Genomic DNA, 18,501 nt, shown 5'->3' with positions numbered 1-18,501 from the left:
AGAGACTAAGTGGCAAGGCGAAATGAGCTGAGTCCAAACTGTCACTTTTTCCTATACTCCTGTGGTTTTCTGAAATCCCAGGCGATAATATTCATAAAAAAAAGCGACCCCCCCAAAACCCTCTGTCATCTAGCATGGGTGCCACACAAGTCGCTGAGCTGGGAAACAGGGATGGCTTCCACTGTACCACCAAGTCCCAGCAAAGATGTTCCAAATAATGCAATTAATGCAAGAGAATATATAAAGAGATATATATATATGTATTCACACAGAGAGAGATAAAAGAGAAAGTAGCATGTAAAATGAAGCCAGTAAAGTAAATTAGCGTCACGTTTAAATCTCAAGCCATGCTGTCCCCCATCTCAACGCAAACCTGTTGCACAGAGCAGAGCAAAACGAACTCTTACCCTGGAGCGCATCTTGGGGTGAGGAGCTGGCTGCTGCTGCAGGTGGTAGTGGCAGTGTGGTCTGAAACCGCTGCTCCTGGAGGATTTATTATTACCTTTTATCAGAAGAGGATATGAATGTCCTTCTTCCATGGAGATTTAATTGGAACCTCAAACAAGTTTCATTCAGCCTTGCAGCTCCCTCTGCGTCAGAGGCAGGACGGTGGGGTGGGGTGGGCTGAGCGGGGCGGGGAGGAGAGAGGATGCGGTGTTGATCTGCAGAAGGAGGCACCCACTCTCCAGGCTTTTATCAATGCTTATCTCCCTCCAAGCACCTTAACTGTTGCCTGGGTCTCAGTACGCTGAACACTGCTCTGGGACTTCCATCCTCTCTTGCATGGTGTGCAGGTCTGCTCTACCACAACGGCTGGTAGTTTATGAGGCAGTTTATGAATAATAGTTTATGAATTCATCCATTAGGAAGAATGGCCAGCTTAGTTAAATAGTCATGGGAAGTGGATCTTTAAAATAACTAATAGTCTAGATCTTGGACTACTCTCCAGTGGCTGATAGCCAGTCTCATCTGATGGCTATTCCAGTGCCCTTTCACAGACAACTGGTAATTCTCAGCCTGGTGTTTACAGCGGACAACAAATAGGATTAGCTGTTGGTTTCCAGCCCCCTCTGTATAATGGCCCTATAACCTGGACTGTTCACCGACCCTTAAATCTAACTCTTCATCTGGGGATGGTGCAGCTCAGTGGAAGGACAGGCTCTGAGGTGGACTTGTTCTGTTGCTGCTGAAAGCTGCTTGTCTTTGGTACAGCTATCCTTGTTCAAACTTGGACTTCCTGTTACACATCCGGGAGTAAAAACAAGCAGATGTCACTGATGAGGCCTGCAGCACCCTGGGGATTTGTGGTTAACCGTCATCCAGCTTTCAGGGAACACCGTTTTAAGAAAGAGGGATATTCCATCAGTTGCTCTCCCCCTCTCCCTCTTTCTGGGCATCGCTACGGGCAGTATGTGTACGTTGACTGGGTCGAGCAGGTGCGTGTTGGGAGCGGATGCCCATGTGCGGGCTGAGTGCGTGCGTGTTTGAGGGATGCGGGCCGTACGTGCACCGTGCACGTGGTGAGGGAGGCTGCGTCTGCAGATGGAGCAGGGAGGGACTCACCATGGCTGTGGAAGAGAGATTCTTCAGCACACGCAGAGGAAAAGGCAGTGTCTATGGATTTTTGCCAAGGGTCTGTGTTTGGGTCTTTCAGTGAGATCTGTGTTCCCTTAAAGCCTACAAATGGAGAATAAAGAGATGCATGTCAGATAATCCCTGCAACAGGCAGTAAAAGAGCAGCTGCTTCTCCCAAGGGATGTAATACAAGGAGCTCACTCCAAAGGATCCAGTCTCTGCTAGGTTTTCCCGTTACGTGCTGAGTGTGTCTAGCACTGGAAGAAAAAAAAAATGCAAGCAGCTCTTCCTCAAAAGGAATACAGAAACATTTATGTCACGAATTCACAAACTGTGGGCTTGTCCACAAGGCTCTGGCAAACTGCCTTTACCTAATCCGCAATGCAGATCAGTTTTTTAGGATTTCCAAAATAAAAGTGGGATGATAAGGGTTCCCAGTGGATGGAGATAATTTTAAAGGTCAGGATCCACTGATCTAGGCCACGATCTCTGAGCGATATGGGTGAATCTCACCTCTTCCCTGGATACCAACAGATTTGAAAGGCGATGGTCCCTCCACTGGCCCTTGCTTCCTGCCCACCGAAGGGTGCTGGCAGTGGGCTGCTTCATACACAGCCTTTCCCTAGGCCGTCGTGCTGTCTGCTTTATCTCCAGGGAGAAGGAGATACTTCTCAGACTAACAAGGCTGATTTCTCATAAACAAAGCTGGATGGAAAATTATATCCATGCATGAGCGAGGTACTGCGAATGTTGTTTAAAATGTGATTTCTTTGTTGCTTCTGTTTTCTTAAACTTTTGACATGGAGCTCTATGATTTCTTTTTTAAACCAAACTTGATACCATCATTCATTCAGGATACAGAGATTTACTGCAGTGAAAGAAAATAAATCCTAAACATATTCACCTTTTCTCTGTTGACACGTAAATCTGCCATTGAGGCCATTTATCTGACTTCTGCATAGCCAAAAACTGTTGTCAGTAACGTGAGGTGAGTGCATCCTACCGAGGAATTCCCTGGTTGTGCATTAGAGCAGAAGTAGAAGCCTTTAAATGTGTTTTGTGAGCTGAGAATTGAATGTCTAGGCCTAGAAATTACTTTCTAAATATCTGCAAAGTAGTAGAGGATGAGCAGTGCACCACTACCATCTACTGAGTGAGCTCAGAATTGCTCAGCTATACCATGGGCTCTGTGTAGAAAATACTTCAGGGAGATTTCCCTGTAAGTGAAGAGTGGCATGTGGGGACAAAGGGGGTTTTTCTCTGTAGGCCCCAAAGTCAGGACACCATCTCATTCGGCAGAGTGAGGACCTAAGCAGCCAAAGCAAATTGCAGTGTTGTGTCACTTCTTCTGCAGGCTAGGTGGGAAAGCTTACTCAGATGTGCTGTGGAAATATTTGCATGCGTCCATCAGATATTTCCAGACAGTTCTCTTTGAGTTTTGGGGGTTTTTTTAACCATTATAAATGTTTGCAATGAATTTGTTTTTCCAACAACCCTGTGGAAAAAAAGACTACAATTTTCCTGCTGGCCCGGCTGAAGTAGTAAAGTGTAATGAACGTTTCTGATATCCTGGAAGTATAATAGACTTTATAGGATGCCTCAAACCCATCTTACGTGGACCTGAAACATCACTGATAGCAGACCTCCTGATTGCTCCACAGGCTGATCACACTCCTAGTGAATTCAATTGACAGCAGGCTTTGCTTGGCTAGATTGCTGTCTGCTGCTGCCTCACCTCAAAGGTGCCGTAAAATATATTAGCTATGCAACGAGGGCTCCTGTGTACCAGTACAAGCAGCACAAAGCAGCATTTTAGAAAGTGGCATTTGACAAATGGCCTATAGATGTAATACTGGCACTTCTGGGTCAGATGAACCCCACCGCATAAATAGAAATTGGAACAGACCCCCATAAAACCGTACTTTTCTTTAAAGTCAGTTTCTGCTACGTGTCTCCTTTGCTGTTAAATAATGGAAGTTTTATATTACCCGCCACACAAATTGCTAGCCTTGTGGTGGTTGCTTCAGGCTGCCTGTTGCCTTATGCTATATATGCATATACAGTAGGTGAATTTGCATGGTTTTGTCAAATGCTATTTTATTTTTAGGTGATGAGGCAAACATTCTCAGCCTGCGAGAACTGTAAGAACAGATTAAAAATATTTAGAACACAAATGAGCTGAGCTGCCTCAAGCAATTGCAGTTAGTGTCCCTGGTTCCTTGGGGGGCACCTTTTAGCCAGGCTTTGAGAGCAAGCGGGAGCAGCTTCTGTTTACAAAATGGTGACCATAAAAGTAACCGAAGAGGTTGTCATTCAGCGTGTCTTGCTGGTTTGTATATTGTTAAGTCCTTCCAGCTTTTAGCAAACAGAAAAGCTAGGTGATGTCCTCAAGGTCGCATTGCAATAGGAGAGCTGAAACCTGGCCAAAGCAGTCTACTTTTATATTTAATCCACTGGACTGTGTTGTCCGTTTGCCTGGGAATTACTTATTCTGTGTTTACTCCCTCCTTAGCTAAACAATTCTTTGTCTGATTGCTAAGCTTTTCCATCAGTCCCATCAGTCCCTGGTACTTTGCTGCTCCTCTAAACACGCACAGAATTGCCAATATCTCTCTGAAAATGCATTCCCCCACCAAATGTTTCTAGTTTTAATAGAATACTGTTTTACAGCATCAAATAATTCTATCCCGTGGCTGAGCATGGAGGAGAACAAGCACCAACTATTAAAATTTAACCTGTGTAAAGAGATAAGATACATAATCTGTAAGGAAGTGGAAGTCTGACAGACTAGTGATTTCCTGGAATGAAGGTGTTTACAGATAACTGCCATTTTTTATTAAATTAGAAGTTTAGGATATAAGGCAACTCTAACTCTCCTTTAAACATAAAAATGCACCCATCTGCCCTTGACATTGCAAGTATGCCTGTATCAAATAAGTAGGGTTTTTCCATTGATAGTCATACCTCATCGCCCATTTATATTTTATTTCTTATCTCCTATCTCCCCAAAGAAGCTACTGTTACACTCTTAGATCAAAGTGCTGCTTTAAATTGGAGCATATTAGTAAAAGCATGCTTGGAGTGCAAGGACACCCGCAGAGCGTGGGGAGCACCAAGGCCCAGCTCAGGGCCCAGCCCGGGTGTCCCACCGTGAGCAGGGGCAGGGGGGCAGAGGGAGCCCAACCTGCCCCTCACCCAGCCCAGCTCTGCCCCACGCGGGCCTGGGGGCTGTTAGGGGGCACCTGGAGGGGCCAGGGCCCTGTCTCCCCCCCCCCCCCGGCAGAGCCCTTCCCGCTTCTCTTTCCTTCTCTGCTATTTAACTCTTCCTCTGCTCTTTTCCTTTTTTCTCTTTTTCCTCTTTCTCTTTCTCTTCTACTTCTCCTCCTACTTCTACTTCTTCCATTTCCTCTTTTGCTCTCTTTCTCTCTGTATCTCTTTTGCTCTCTTTCTATTTCTTATTTTCTTATTTTCTTTCTTTGTTTTCTCTTTCTTTGTTTTTTCTTTCTTCCTTTCTCTCTTGCTTTCTGTTTTTCTTCCTTTCCCTTTCCTTCGCCGCTCTCCCCCTCCGCGCCCCTGAGCCCCAGCACCGCGGACAGCTCCCTGCCCGCGCTCCCCCTCCCGCCCGGTGCCGGGGACGCGCTCGCCGGCGCCGCGGGGGCGGGGCGGGGCGGGGCGCGCCTATATCTGCGCGTGCGCGCGGCGGGCGGCGGCGGCGGCGGCAGACAAGATGGCGGCGGTGCGGGCGATGCGCGGGCTGGTGAACGGCGCCGGGCCCGGCGGCCCGCGGGAACAGGCGGCGGCCCTGACCCGCGACTACCTCTCCCAGCCGCGCCTCAGTGAGTGCCGGGGCCGCGGGGGGGGCTGGGGGGGCCGGGGCCGCGGGGGGGGCTGGGGGGGCCGCGGCGGCGGCGGTGCTGTGGGAAGCCCGGTGGGGCCGGGCCCTGAGGCCGCGGCGGGCCGCGGTCGCGGTGCTACGGGCGGCGGCCCCGGGGTGTGGGGGGGGTCCCGGGCGGTCGCGCGCGCGCGGCCCCTGTCCCCAAGGCTGCTTGAGGAGCCGGGGGCGGCGGGGGCTGCTGCTGCGGCTGCTGTGCTGCCGGCGGGGTGAGAGCAGCAGGCCCGCGCCCGCGGTTTTCCTCCTGGCGCGGAGTCTCCGCAGCTGGAGCCAGGGGAGTCTGCGTATCCGCCTCGAAACGGGGGTCAGGCTGCCCCGGGGAGGGTGCGAAGGTTGGCCGAGATATCGCGAGCCAGCGTGCCAGAAGACCTGGTGTCGCGCTTAAGTGTGGATTTCTAATTTCACTGGATGCACAAGTAGTCCTTTTAATGACTTTATTCTATCCAAATACTTAAATTGGTCACGTTTTGGAAACGTTAACATATTTTCCACTGGGTAAAATAGGCCGTTTTGGTGTCCTTCATGACAAACTTCCCTTTTTGGCAGGAACTGAAAATTGCTGTGAATTGTGGGAGATGGGATGGATTTTGTTCCATTAAAACGATGTTGGGAAATCTGGTGAAAAAGGGGAAATAACAGTCTTGTAAAACCTTTATTGCAGCATAGTAAGGGGAAGGTCAAAATTTTTTGAAGGTGCGTTTTGCCTAGCCTTTTTGATCTAGGTAGCAATTACATGCCTGACTGTACCCGTACACTTAAATAGCATGAATACTTTCAAAACTATAGCCAGGGAACTTTTCTTCTATGCGTTCTTTAAAAATTTCAGACTGGTTTGAAATCCAAATTAATAATTGTGATCTGCCCAGAAGCTGATTCTTCTGCTTTATTCTGAAGCGAAGGTTTCTGTCAAGGTTGGAGCCAAGGTGACTTCCTATTCAAATTACACTCAAGATTTTCAAGGTAGATGTTCATGCAAGTCAATGTGACTTGATAAGATCCTGAAGTGCTTACTCCTCATGGAGACTGTTATAGAAATTTATTGCAGCGCTGTGCTGGCTTCTCTCACTGGAACCTTGATTGCTCTTTTCTATTTAGATTTTGGCTTTTGCCAAAACTGACACTGCTTGCAAGTTATACATGAAAAAAAATATTTCAGTTGGTTCTGATTTGTCATAGAATTGGTTGATCTTAATGGAAGCCTGGGTTTTGAGTCAGTGGCAGGCTAGTTTTGAAGTAGGGAATCGATGGTGTCTTATATCAAGGGAACATGTAGCATCCTCATGTGGAAAAAGCTAGGAATAACCTCTTTCCTGTTGATTGAGGAAGAAATGCTGATGAGACAGTCATGAGATGAAATGTAGTATTGCTCAAGACGGTGTTTTCCACTTCTTGCAGACAGTGGGCTGCAAACACTTGCAGTCTAAGTAGTCCTCAGTGTAGTATAAAGTCTTACCTAATTCTCCCGGCTCAAGTGAAATGAGCAGACAAGTTTGTGCTTTCAATTTAGACTAATTTAGGACCACATGATATGTCTCATATCCTATAGAAGGGTTTTGACAAGTATTAAAACTGAGAGAAGAGGCGTTCCAACCTTATACCGGGCACATCTGACAGAATGACTCTCATTCCTTATTTAATGCCATCTAAGTTTTTGATTATTGCGTTTTGACATCACTGGAGATTATACTGCAACGGTTTAAACTATTTGCTTAAGTGCAAATACCTTATTGTTGACAGTCTATACAACACACTGTATGCTTGTCAAACTTGGGCATATTGCGGAGTATCTAAGCCAGATGATACCCTGTAGCTTGATGTTGGTGGAATTTGTGATCTTTCCGTAGTATCATGAATGCCCATTTCCTCTGCTCTGCAGCATGATCAGGAAAGGGTGCTGGTTTCTTTCCTGTTCTGTAAATGGCTCCACTTGTTCACTTCTTCCCCCAGGGATAAGTGATTAATAATCACTCTCTTGGTCACTGTTCCCTTGTGACTCTGATAAGCTTTGACTTAAAATGTTGCTTGTATCTGTGGATCAAGTGATGCTGGGATACCAGTATGCCCTTAGAGCAGTAAAGGAGGCCTGTTTACATCTTCACAGCTTTTCTAATGTGCTGATTTCAGGGTAATGAAAGAGTCTTCTAACTTTTGGGCACACTGGTACTCAAGAATGTACTATATAGCACTAATGCTTAGGAGCTGCTAGTGTTTAAGGCATGAGCCCTCTGAGACAAACTGGCTAGCTGTGGCCTTGTATCAGGTATCAATCCTTAAGTCAAACCAGGATAACCCAAGAATTGGAGGCATTTGGCTAAAGTGAAATTCAGCCTTTTACAGTATAGTCCTTTGACTTTTCTTGGGAGACAGAGAAAGGTGTTGTAAGGTTTCCTTGCAGCAGTAATGTTTTCAGTGTGCCAAAAAATAAAACTTACTGTAGATGCTCTGCTGATCAGCTTTAGAGCATGAGACCTGCTTCCTTTGCTAAGTACACATTTTAAAGCATGCTCTATTTCTGTGTCATGAAGCAGGACACTTCTTTGGTTTAAAACAAAACAAAACAAAAAAACAAAAACCCTTGAAGTTGAGTATTGATATTCTAGCCTTCTCACTATATGAGAAATCTCTGTATGTTGGATATAAATTGTGGAGGCACCCATAATTACTTCCTTATCACAAGTTACAGAAATCATTATCCCTGCTTTTTTAAGCATCCTGCAATTGTGTATATTTTAATAGAAAAAAAAAATCTGTATTACTCATGAAATACTTGTCTTATGGCCTAAAATGATAACTTTACATTATACTGGTGTCTCTGGTGGCAATGCAGAACTTAAATAGCATTCTGATTGTACTCAGACATAGAAATTCATGGATGCAAGCTTACGTGACGGATCAGAAAATGGCAATATGGTGTATCGTAACATTATCTCAGGTGCTTACCAGGTAGTGGCAAAAATGCTGGTAACACAATTCGATACTTTATCCTCTTCTAGAGTTCATAATAAGCGTAGAAGTGGTACAGATTTGAGTCCCAAACCTGCAAACCTGAGACTGGAGATAGGAGTGAAACATCAAAACCTAACCACTTCATGTAGGAAAATTCTGATGTTCTGAGGAAGTACCTGACTTGTGGTTTTCTTTCTTTCAGCATATAAAACTGTATCAGGTGTCAATGGTCCCCTGGTAATCTTGGATCAAGTTAAGGTAAAGATTATTCTTCATGAATCAGACTTTGAAGGAGATTTTCCAGGAAAGATGTGACAGGTTAAATCCCGATTGTCATGAATTCACTGAGCAATTTATATACAAGGTAGTTTCTGACTGCTGAGGTAAATGAAAATACTCAGATTTGTTGTAAAGCTAAGGAAAGCTGTCAGTGTTCTGGAAATGGAGGGGCTGTTGTAGGAAAGAAGGGAAACTGTTTCAGTTCTACCAAACTGCTGAAAACCTTGTCTAAACTTGAATGTAGAAACATGAATTCACTTTGTTCTTGCTGTTTTTGTTACCATAATACAGTTGCTCTGTAAAAGGGAACTATAAACAGTTTTTGTTTATTGCAGCACTGTGCTGGCAAGTTATTTTTGAAGGCAAAACCAGTGCTGTGTACGGGCAAAAGCCAGGTTTTTCTTATAGTACATTGTGCCTAGCAGTAGATGGCTTTGAATAAGCATGTTGGGACTGCTGGGGTCCTTAAAACAGTTTCAGGCAAGACTTTCTTCAGTCTGCAACTCTAGGCAAATTTTGTATAGTTGCCATGAAAATGGCTTTAATTTGATAAATTTTGGCTGACTTGGAATGAATTTTGTTCTGATGAGAAAACTATTAAAAGATTTAGTAGTTGCTAGAGTTTTAAGCTTGCTTGAAACTGTGGTAATTTTATTTCTTGACTTGTCCTCTGAATTTTGATGTTTTCTACTGTCCTTGTTCATCCTCAGTTTCCTAGGTATGCAGAGATCGTCCACTTGACTCTTCCTGATGGTACAAGGAGAAGTGGGCAGGTTCTAGAAGTCAGTGGCTCCAAAGCTGTAGTTCAGGTAAGACTAGAAACGGGAGAGTCTCTTGATACGACAGAAGTATTTCATTAATAGGCGTGTGTCTGAGCCATGTCAAATCCGTCTTGTGATATCTTCCTTTGATAATTCTAGATACTGTAAATAAAAAACACCCACTTATTGCAAGTGGCATAAATGATTTAGAAGACTGAAAGTTGGAGTTCTGTGTGACTTTATTTGCATCTGCTCCATTAGTTCCTTTGTAGCTAGATGTAAGGGAATCGTATTTCTACAGTATTAGATTCAGGATTAACTCCTATGCTATGCGGATATTTATGTTTTCCTTCTAAGCAGCTGTTTCTTGATAATATTAGTTCTTCTTATCTGAAGACCTTTACCCTGTTGGCAAAAGCAGATACTTGAGAGCAAAGGTATAGCGCCAGGTTTTGTTGGTTGCTGCTGATACACTTTGGGTTTTGTTTAAACTAGGTTTTTATGTCATGTTTTGTACTAGTGAGTTGCTCTTTAAATGCGCTTCGAAACCCTGCTTGCACAGGACTGCCTTGCTTTTTCCTTCCTGTGGCCCGTCAGCTGTTCAAGATGTGAAGCACCATTCTACTGCATTACTGTATTCTGTAAAGCACAATACTTACTCCTTTTTGCCTGGTGTTTCTTCTGGTATGTGTACAGGTATTTGAGGGAACTTCAGGTATTGATGCTAAGAAAACGTCTTGTGAGTTTACTGGGGATATTCTTCGAACCCCTGTCTCTGAAGATATGCTTGGTAAGTACTTGCATCTTGCTTTGAAAACTAAACAGACTTATCGCATACTAACTTATTTTCACAGCAACAAACTCTTCAATTTTATTGTTGTGTCTTGCAGGTCGAGTATTTAATGGATCAGGAAAACCTATAGACAGAGGCCCCATTGTTTTAGCTGAAGATTATCTTGACATAATGGGTATGTTCTTAATCCATTTCTAGTGTGGAGTTGAAGACAAATCTTGTCTTCTGATTTCTGAATGTTACAATAGATTTGTTTTTGAACCTGAGGTCTAACTGTTAGGGAGAGTTTTGTTAAAGGAGATATTGTTCTTAAGTACGTATGTAGCATCAAATAAATCAAAGATGCATAAGTGAAGTAAGATGAGGTAGTAGAAAATAACTTTGTCATAATGCTTGGAAGCTTTTCTTTGAAATATATGTAGAGTATCTTAATCAGCCTCCGAAGACAAGAAGCTAGTAACCTGACAAGCTTTTCCTGAAAGCATTCTTGCTGTTTGCATGAATATATAATGCCAAAGTCTTGGGATCTGTAAAAGGCTTGGATTTGTCCAGGAGTGGCTAAAGATCCCCAAGCCTAAAGTTGTGTTTTGTAGCTTTAGACATGAGCCTTAGTCCAGTGCTTCAGATCAGTGCTAGTTTGATCATGTTTTAAACTAGTACATGCAATAACGTGTTCTTTTTAAAATACAACAGGTCAACCAATCAATCCTCAGTGTCGAATCTATCCAGAAGAAATGATTCAGACTGGCATTTCTGCTATAGATGGTATGAACAGTATTGCCAGGGGGCAGAAAATCCCCATATTCTCAGCTGCTGGTTTGCCCCATAATGAGGTTGGTACTCAAGCAAAGCTATTTTCAAAACTGTTGAAGCTGTTTGCATTTACCTGGGGTTAAAGAGCGAGTTAAGTTAAATTCTGGTCTGTGTAATAGCATCAAATATACAGACAGACTAACCTGGTTCTCTTTTCTAGATTGCAGCTCAGATATGTCGCCAAGCTGGCTTGGTGAAGAAATCCAAAGATGTGATGGACTACAGTGAAGAAAATTTTGCTATTGTGTTTGCTGCTATGGGTGTAAGTCACTATTATGGGAGGAAAATGGTGCTTGAATATTAAATAAGACAATGTTGAGTGGTAGTTGAACATTACTACTTTTGAAAATTTTCTAGATAGATCTTATGCATAATAAAACAGTGCTAAATAGGCTGGCTGGCTGAAAAACCCAAATGGCCAGTAGTACAGTAACAAAGCGAGTGCCTCTTTAATTAGGATAAAGTATTTTAAACTTGGACTCTAGCCTAGACTTCTGGAAATAACTCAATTTTTGTCAAGATTGTAGGGGAGTTTTTGTGATACAGAGAACTTTGACTGTTTATATGGATTAATAATGAGGTGTTTAGACTTTCATATGATGCAAAAATATAGCATGCTAAAATCTGGTCTTGAATTGATATCTTAATGCTGTGGTTTAGGTGAACATGGAAACTGCTCGGTTCTTCAAATCAGACTTTGAGGAAAATGGGTCCATGGACAATGTGTGTCTGTTCTTGAATTTGGCTAATGATCCAACGTAAGTAGTTAAACTATATCAGTTGGGAAAAAGCAGAGAAAAACAAGTAAACTGGAATCTGAAGCCTCACTAGTGACCTGCCAGATATCATTTATGTCAACATTTTGCAGTAAATTGGAATATGTAATGCTGGTGCTCCAGATAGTGCATTTAGCAGATTTCCAGGGGGTTTTAAAGTATTTGCAACTTCAAACTGTTACCTTCCAACCTTAAAGTGCTTGTTGTGAATGTGCCATGCTGTTCTATTTCAGCATTGAACGCATTATCACGCCTCGTCTAGCTCTAACAACAGCAGAGTTCTTGGCATATCAGTGTGAGAAGCATGTACTGGTCATTCTGACAGATATGAGCTCCTATGCTGAAGCTCTGCGAGAGGTATGCATTAATTCAAATGCTGGGTGTTGGCAGAAGGGATTGATAGTATAAAATAGAAATGTGAATTTCTGCTCAAGCAGAAAGTATTCGTTACAATGTTCTTAAATTACACAGTGAGGCTTTTAGCTATTTATTGGTTGGTTAGAGTTATGTTCGGCAGTCAGTTTTCTTGCTGGTATGATATTTAAACTCATTTGGCTGCTTAAATTCAGCAGTTTCATATTACAATTTATTAATTGCCATAGCATCTTGTCATGCACGATACTGCTCATCCACGATATGAGGATTTGGGTGGTTGTATCTTGGTATCACCCCCAGGAAGAGATATCTTAACTCACCACTCTGCTTGCATTAGAGGAGACTGCTAGTCTGTGTGAGTGATCCAGCTTCCTGGAAACGTTTTTCTGGATTGTCTGCAGGTTTCGGCAGCTAGAGAGGAAGTGCCTGGCCGCCGCGGTTTCCCAGGTTACATGTACACTGACTTGGCTACTATATATGAGCGTGCTGGGCGTGTGGAAGGCAGAAATGGTTCTATTACTCAGATTCCTATTCTTACCATGCCCAATGATGGTGAGTTATTTTTCAGATATGTTTTTAGTAACTAGCGCTTTAAAGGACTCCTTTAGAGCATGCTACCTTATTTTGGACACACAGCAAGATAAGAGCATGGCATTTAGGTTTTCTTTTAGACATTGCAGTTCTTGTCTGCCTGTGTCTGTCCTTACTAGAAATGCTTTGCCCAGTTCAGACTTCAGAACTGTCCTGCAGCCCTTTATTAGGAGTATCTACAGCTGTAATCCTTGCATAAGAGCACTTAAATGGTGTCTAAAGTAAAATGCCATTCATTAGATCCACTGCTATACTGTGTTAAGTGTCTCAAAGTTGGCACATCACTGCCAGAATGGATATGAAAGGTCTGAAAACTGACAAACCACTACTTTCCTCAGATATTACTCATCCCATCCCTGACTTGACTGGATACATCACTGAGGGACAAATTTATGTGGATAGACAGCTGCATAACAGACAGGTGCGTACCAGACTAGTTAGAACACATTTAAGAATACTCCTGCACTTGTTGAAGTAATAATGCCGAGCTTGTTGGATGTCTCTTTCCTCCAGATATACCCACCTATTAATGTCCTGCCCTCCTTGTCTCGACTGATGAAGTCAGCTATTGGAGAGGGCATGACCAGGAAGGATCACGCGGATGTGTCCAACCAACTGGTATGCAAAAAACCTCATCTGAGAACCAGGGGCATATTATTTCAAATACACATCTTTTGCTAAGCAGCCTGTAAAGAGCATGCCGAACAGTTGCAACTGAGTGCACTTCTGACTGCTTTAAAGCATTGACTCTGAGTACTTAGTCTAGTCAAGTGACACCATTTGGTTTGGATTTGAACAGAAATGTTTGTACAGAGATGCTGTGTAACTGTGGGTTACTGCCACATGATTCTTTGCAGCATGATAAATGTGCACTGTATGGTGTAGAACATGTAATGTTCTCCAGCATATACTAAATAAACTGTTCTTTTTCTATATTAATTGAATAGAAGGTGATCTAGGCTTACTGCATCTGTCACTGTATAATACTATAATAATGTCATGTTGTCAGCTGCAGTAGCCTTAGTCACTTAAAGTAATAAAGGACTGGAAAGGGACCTCAGATGTTATCCTTCCAAAAGGCCACCTCACCTGCTGTTAAACTGAGGAAGTATTTTAGTTACCAAGGTAAAAGTACTTATTCCTCTGTTTTGCTCCCTTCTAGTATGCCTGCTACGCTATTGGAAAGGATGTGCAGGCTATGAAGGCTGTAGTTGGTGAGGAAGCTCTTACCTCAGATGATCTTCTTTATCTGGAGTTTCTGCAGAAGTTTGAGAAGAACTTCATTGCTCAGGGTAAGTGTCTGTTTCAGCAACATCACAGTATTCCTTAATACCTAGAAGGTTTAGGTCTTATTTTAAGATCTGGCTGTTGATGAGACTTCTTCCTGCTTCATAATTCAATCTGTGGTTACAATCTGTAGGTCCTTATGAAAATCGTACTGTTTACGAGACCTTGGACATTGGATGGCAGCTTTTGCGAATCTTCCCCAAGGAGATGTTGAAGAGAATTCCACAGACAACACTGGCTGAATTCTATCCTCGGGATTCGACTGCAAAGCACTAGCTGCAGCTTCATCACTAGCTCCTTGCTCTGTGAAATGCTGTTTGTTTTCTTTCTTCATGTGTTGGTGTTTACTTGTCGCCCTTGTAATTAAAACCAAGAATAGGTGACATTTGTGCCAGTGTTCCTATGTACACTGATACCAGTTTTTAAAATATCCCTTCTTCCAAAGCCTGGATCTTCAGGAAAATCTTTAGGCCAGCTCTTACAAATGTGCAATAGCTATCATGAAGCTTGCTTTTTGGAACTGGACCTTTTGTAGACATTTTAAAAGAATGTCTGAGAGTTATCAGAAACTGCAAATCCTTACTTTCAAACCAGGAACATGCGGTTTAGAAAACATGAAGGAGCAAATGACTTCCTTTGTCCAAAGCATCTGCTCTATCATACTTAGTTGCCATGCTGATGGTAGAACAGATGGCACTTTGTGCTGCTGTTGTGCTTGAAGACCAGGCTAATATGTGGAAAGTGTGGTGCAACATACATCTCTGAAAAATGCAAGTCACTGATTTTTAAGTATGGCTTAAGATTCTTAGATGTGCATGAAATAAGGACACTAGTGAGCATACTAGTGCTTTTCCACTAGAAAAGGGTCTTTTCAGAGGTCATAGGCAGTGGGTTGCTACCCGAGGGGAGCATGTTAGGACTCGATTACTGAATTAAAGGTTTTAAATTGAAGTTTGCAAACTAAAGTTTCCTACTCACCCATTTTATTCCTTGAATTCTAGAAATGCCAGAGACACAAAACAGCGGCTAAAGCATTCCAAGGTCAGTAGTGTCCCAATGGGCAAACTATAGATAATTCAAGGCTTCATGCTGCTACTGAAGGGGACCATGTGTGGTGTGACAAACTATTAAACCTGACACAGTTGTACTGGTGGGAGGTCAGCTTTTAAAATGTCTTGTACTAAATGTTGCAAGAGAAGGAAACTTAATGTGTGGATGGATATTTTGAATTCTGTTATAAAGCATGCTCTAGGTGGCACTGGGTCCTGAATCATGTTTGAAACTGCTGTGGATTGCACTCTAGACACAGATTTGGCTAGCCAGGAGAGCTCAGCATTCCCAACCACTTCCAACTTGGCTAGTCAATTCAGTGTTGTATTTTTTAACTGGTTTAAATGAGGCTCAGAGCCCAGTGCTGGCAGGCTTTCTTGCTTTTTTTTCCCCCAGGCTTAATGTAGTCTAAGCTCTGGTTTAGCTAAACCAAAGCATGTTGCATCTCTCTAAACTTCCTCGGTGCTTGTCTAGGAAGGTGCTAACATAGCTTGCACTATAGTGTAATAACTCCAGAATTCCCTGATGTTTCCTTATGTGCAGTTCTTTCTATAGTTTGTTCAGTGTTCTCTGTAACTTGGATGCAATAGCAACTTTATTCCAGTGCATTCCACCCTAAAGCTGTGTCAAGTCTATTTTTCTTGAGGTGGGGATGGGAGGTTGGAAGTATTGGCATGAGAATACTTTAATGTAGAAAATATCTAAATAAATTAAATATGAAAGGTGTTGAATGAAATGGAAGCTTTTGTGATTCTGTGGTAAGAAACAATTTTGGGTCATTCTGCAGGAGTGCTTAGATGTCCTTTGCCACTGGGGTTCCTGTTTACATGAAAATACTTCATAATCTGCTAAAAGGACAGAAGCATTTTTCACTTCCATTTCGATGTCCGGAGAGAGGGTCTCTGGGGACACCCGCACGTTGTTACTGGAGTTGATAGCTTTCAATAGTCGGGATTTGAATGGGCTTCAGCTTTAGGACTGAATGCTTTGTGCTGGTAAAGTGGGTGAGAGGAATGTTGCAACTGAGGGGTAAAGACATTATGGGAATGTTAGAGGGTAATGTGATACTGGTGCTTCCACCTGCATCTCAATTGTTAGTTTGCGCTAGAGGAGGCTGGGAAAGTATCCTTAAAAGGCTCCTTGAAAGTCAACTTAGGGGACGTGTTGACTTTACGTTTTCTATACAAATCATACTAAGGGTGAGCAGGATCCTAGGGCCTGAGCAGATTTATTCTAGTATTCTGCAAAGACAGCCTGGGGCATGATTCTACTTAAATCACTGGTATAAGTCCCTCCACGTGAATTAACTATTTTGTCGTAACTGTTTTCATGCTGGAGGCTGGGGTTTGCAGCACATGTCTGGTGAAGGTGGCAGAATTTGAGAAGAGAACAGTGTGAAACAGTGAGATCCAGGATTCTCCTAGAGGTGCTCCAGAGAGCTGAGGTAAACCCAAACTTACCTTCCTTCACTGAAAAATGTGCACATCAAAACCAGTCTGCCTTTATTCACTTAATGAGGAAAGAGAACACCTTTCCTTTCTTTTGATTTTGCTATTCATTTTTAAGAACTGTTCCCTGATTTCCCAAGCTGCAGTGACACTGTCTCTGTAAACAAGGGTTTGTTCTGACTGATAAAAACCTGAGGCTGTCTCAGGTCTTCTCCCCAATTAAATATCATTCTATGGTAAAACTCATAGAAGATGTACAGAAGTACAAGTAGTCCTTGAGGGAGATGAGGAGACTAGCTCATTTTTTAAAAACTTATTTAAATGTCCAAACTTGTTCTTGCAATATGTCTTTTGCTGGAAGTCACTGCAGTATCAAAATTACAAATCCTGTTTTCTCAATATTAATAATGGCTTTATGATTGTCCCAGAGAGCTTGAAAGACTGTTCATTTAATGCTGTGGAGAATGGGAAAGGAGGATATATAGTATGTTAGAAGACAGCATGTTTTTTTAATAATTAAAAAAAAGTTGGAGCAAGCAGGATGGAGTTCTGTTCCACTGACTCAGCTAGCTTAATATTATAAGTGCCTCAGTTTACCTAGCTGAAAAAATTAGAATAATGGCAACTGCTTTAAACAAATATTTTATAATCTGTAAGTGGAAAAAGGGGGAAAGAATGGTTTTATAAGTAGACCACTGGGTTGTCTTTGAAGTTGGACTGTCAGGTGTCCAGCTTTTGAGCTGGTTTGTATAAGGTGGTTTCACCAATGTCCCATTATTTCCAAATCTTCTTGTCCCTTCCCAGAGTCAAACTCGACCTTTTTAAAGCAGTCAGCTATGCTGAGGAACTGATACAAATTAATCATAGACTGAGGGAATCCCAAAATAGCTTTACATCTTGAGGGGAAGGCCTATGGTTAATCCACTAAAATAACTTAATTAGCGGGTGGCAGCAGTCAGTATTCAGTAATACCTGTAAATAGTAAGGCTGGGCTTGGTTCGAAAACTTGAGTAAGAGAAGAAATTCCAAAGTCCGGTGCTGATCTTGGGAGCAAAATACTCTGAGCTACCAAGAGGGCAATGAGTGCTGAATTCTGGAAGCCTTTTAATGAGTGGTGAGTTTTGGGGACAAAGGTTGAATGAGCATCCTTGCTACCATGTTGAACGCTGGAGAGCAAGGCAGCTACCTTTCACAAGATACCTGGAAGTGTTTGTATACTGATGAAAGTGGCTCCTGAATGTGGCTGTGTTACACAGCAGAATAAATTCTGCCATCATAACAGTATTCTCTGCAATTAGACTTCCTAATTTGCACTCTATGGGAGCAAAGTGGGAAAGATGAGAGGTTTCCCTGCTCTCACAAGGCTAATGGCAGGTCAGTGAGAAGCTCAGACCCAGGCTAATCAGCAAAGCCTTGCCAATGATAGCGTGGCTGATCTGAGCCAAATAGAGGTTGAAGCTGAATTTAATTAATGAGGGTGCTGGTAGGTGGTTTTGTGCCTGGGGTGGTCCCTGGCAGCCTGGGGTTACTGGGGATGAAACAGCTGTTGTCTGCAACCCACAGGAGTTGTGTTCAGCCTGCACAGTGCCCGCCGGGGGAGGCTTTTCAGCTCTGCAGAGCAGTGTGATGAAGCCAGGCAGCCACACAGCGGCAGTGCTGGCCTGGCCTGGGCTCGCAGGCGGAGAGGAGAGGGGATGCAGTTAGCCGTCACATGTCAGCTCCCAAGTCAGGCATGTTACTGCAGTCCAGAAAGGCATGGTTGTTTCAGATCCTGTATCACCTGGAATTAACATTTCTTTCTGTTAAATGTTTGCATAGCAGTTATTACTTCAAAAGCTTAATTACTGGACCCACTGGAAGCAGCACAGCATGCAGTGAGGCTTCTTAGTTTGTTAGGATGCTGCTGACTATAAAT

General features: G+C 43.0%; 1 protein-coding gene and 1 long non-coding RNA gene across 2 annotated transcripts in view; both read left to right on the top strand.

Annotated features, from left to right (window-relative positions):
- The first annotated feature begins 5,297 nt into the window (after positions 1-5,297).
- On the top strand, positions 5,298-15,874 carry ATP6V1B2 (ATPase H+ transporting V1 subunit B2). Its single transcript, XM_067312533.1, has 14 exons — positions 5,298-5,411; positions 8,616-8,671; positions 9,403-9,501; positions 10,150-10,243; positions 10,344-10,421; positions 10,940-11,079; positions 11,220-11,321; positions 11,720-11,817; positions 12,069-12,192; positions 12,612-12,762; positions 13,140-13,222; positions 13,315-13,419; positions 13,964-14,093; positions 14,222-15,874. Exons 1-14 carry the CDS (start codon positions 5,303-5,305, stop codon positions 14,362-14,364), a joined length of 1,512 nt encoding a protein of 503 aa, XP_067168634.1. The 5' UTR covers positions 5,298-5,302; the 3' UTR covers positions 14,365-15,874.
- Positions 15,875-16,080: 206 nt separating this feature from the next.
- The window catches only part of LOC106498835 (uncharacterized), a 28,035-nt gene continuing 25,614 nt past the window's right edge, over positions 16,081-18,501 (top strand). The window contains exon 1 of the long non-coding RNA XR_001295056.2: positions 16,081-16,582. This is a non-coding gene — a long non-coding RNA (uncharacterized lncRNA). The remainder of the gene's footprint in view (positions 16,583-18,501) is intronic.

Source organism: Apteryx mantelli, chromosome 29 (assembly GCF_036417845.1).
Source record: "Apteryx mantelli isolate bAptMan1 chromosome 29, bAptMan1.hap1, whole genome shotgun sequence".
Taxonomy (NCBI): Eukaryota; Metazoa; Chordata; class Aves; order Apterygiformes; family Apterygidae; genus Apteryx; species Apteryx mantelli.
This window is presented reverse-complemented; position numbering and strand designations above follow the sequence as displayed.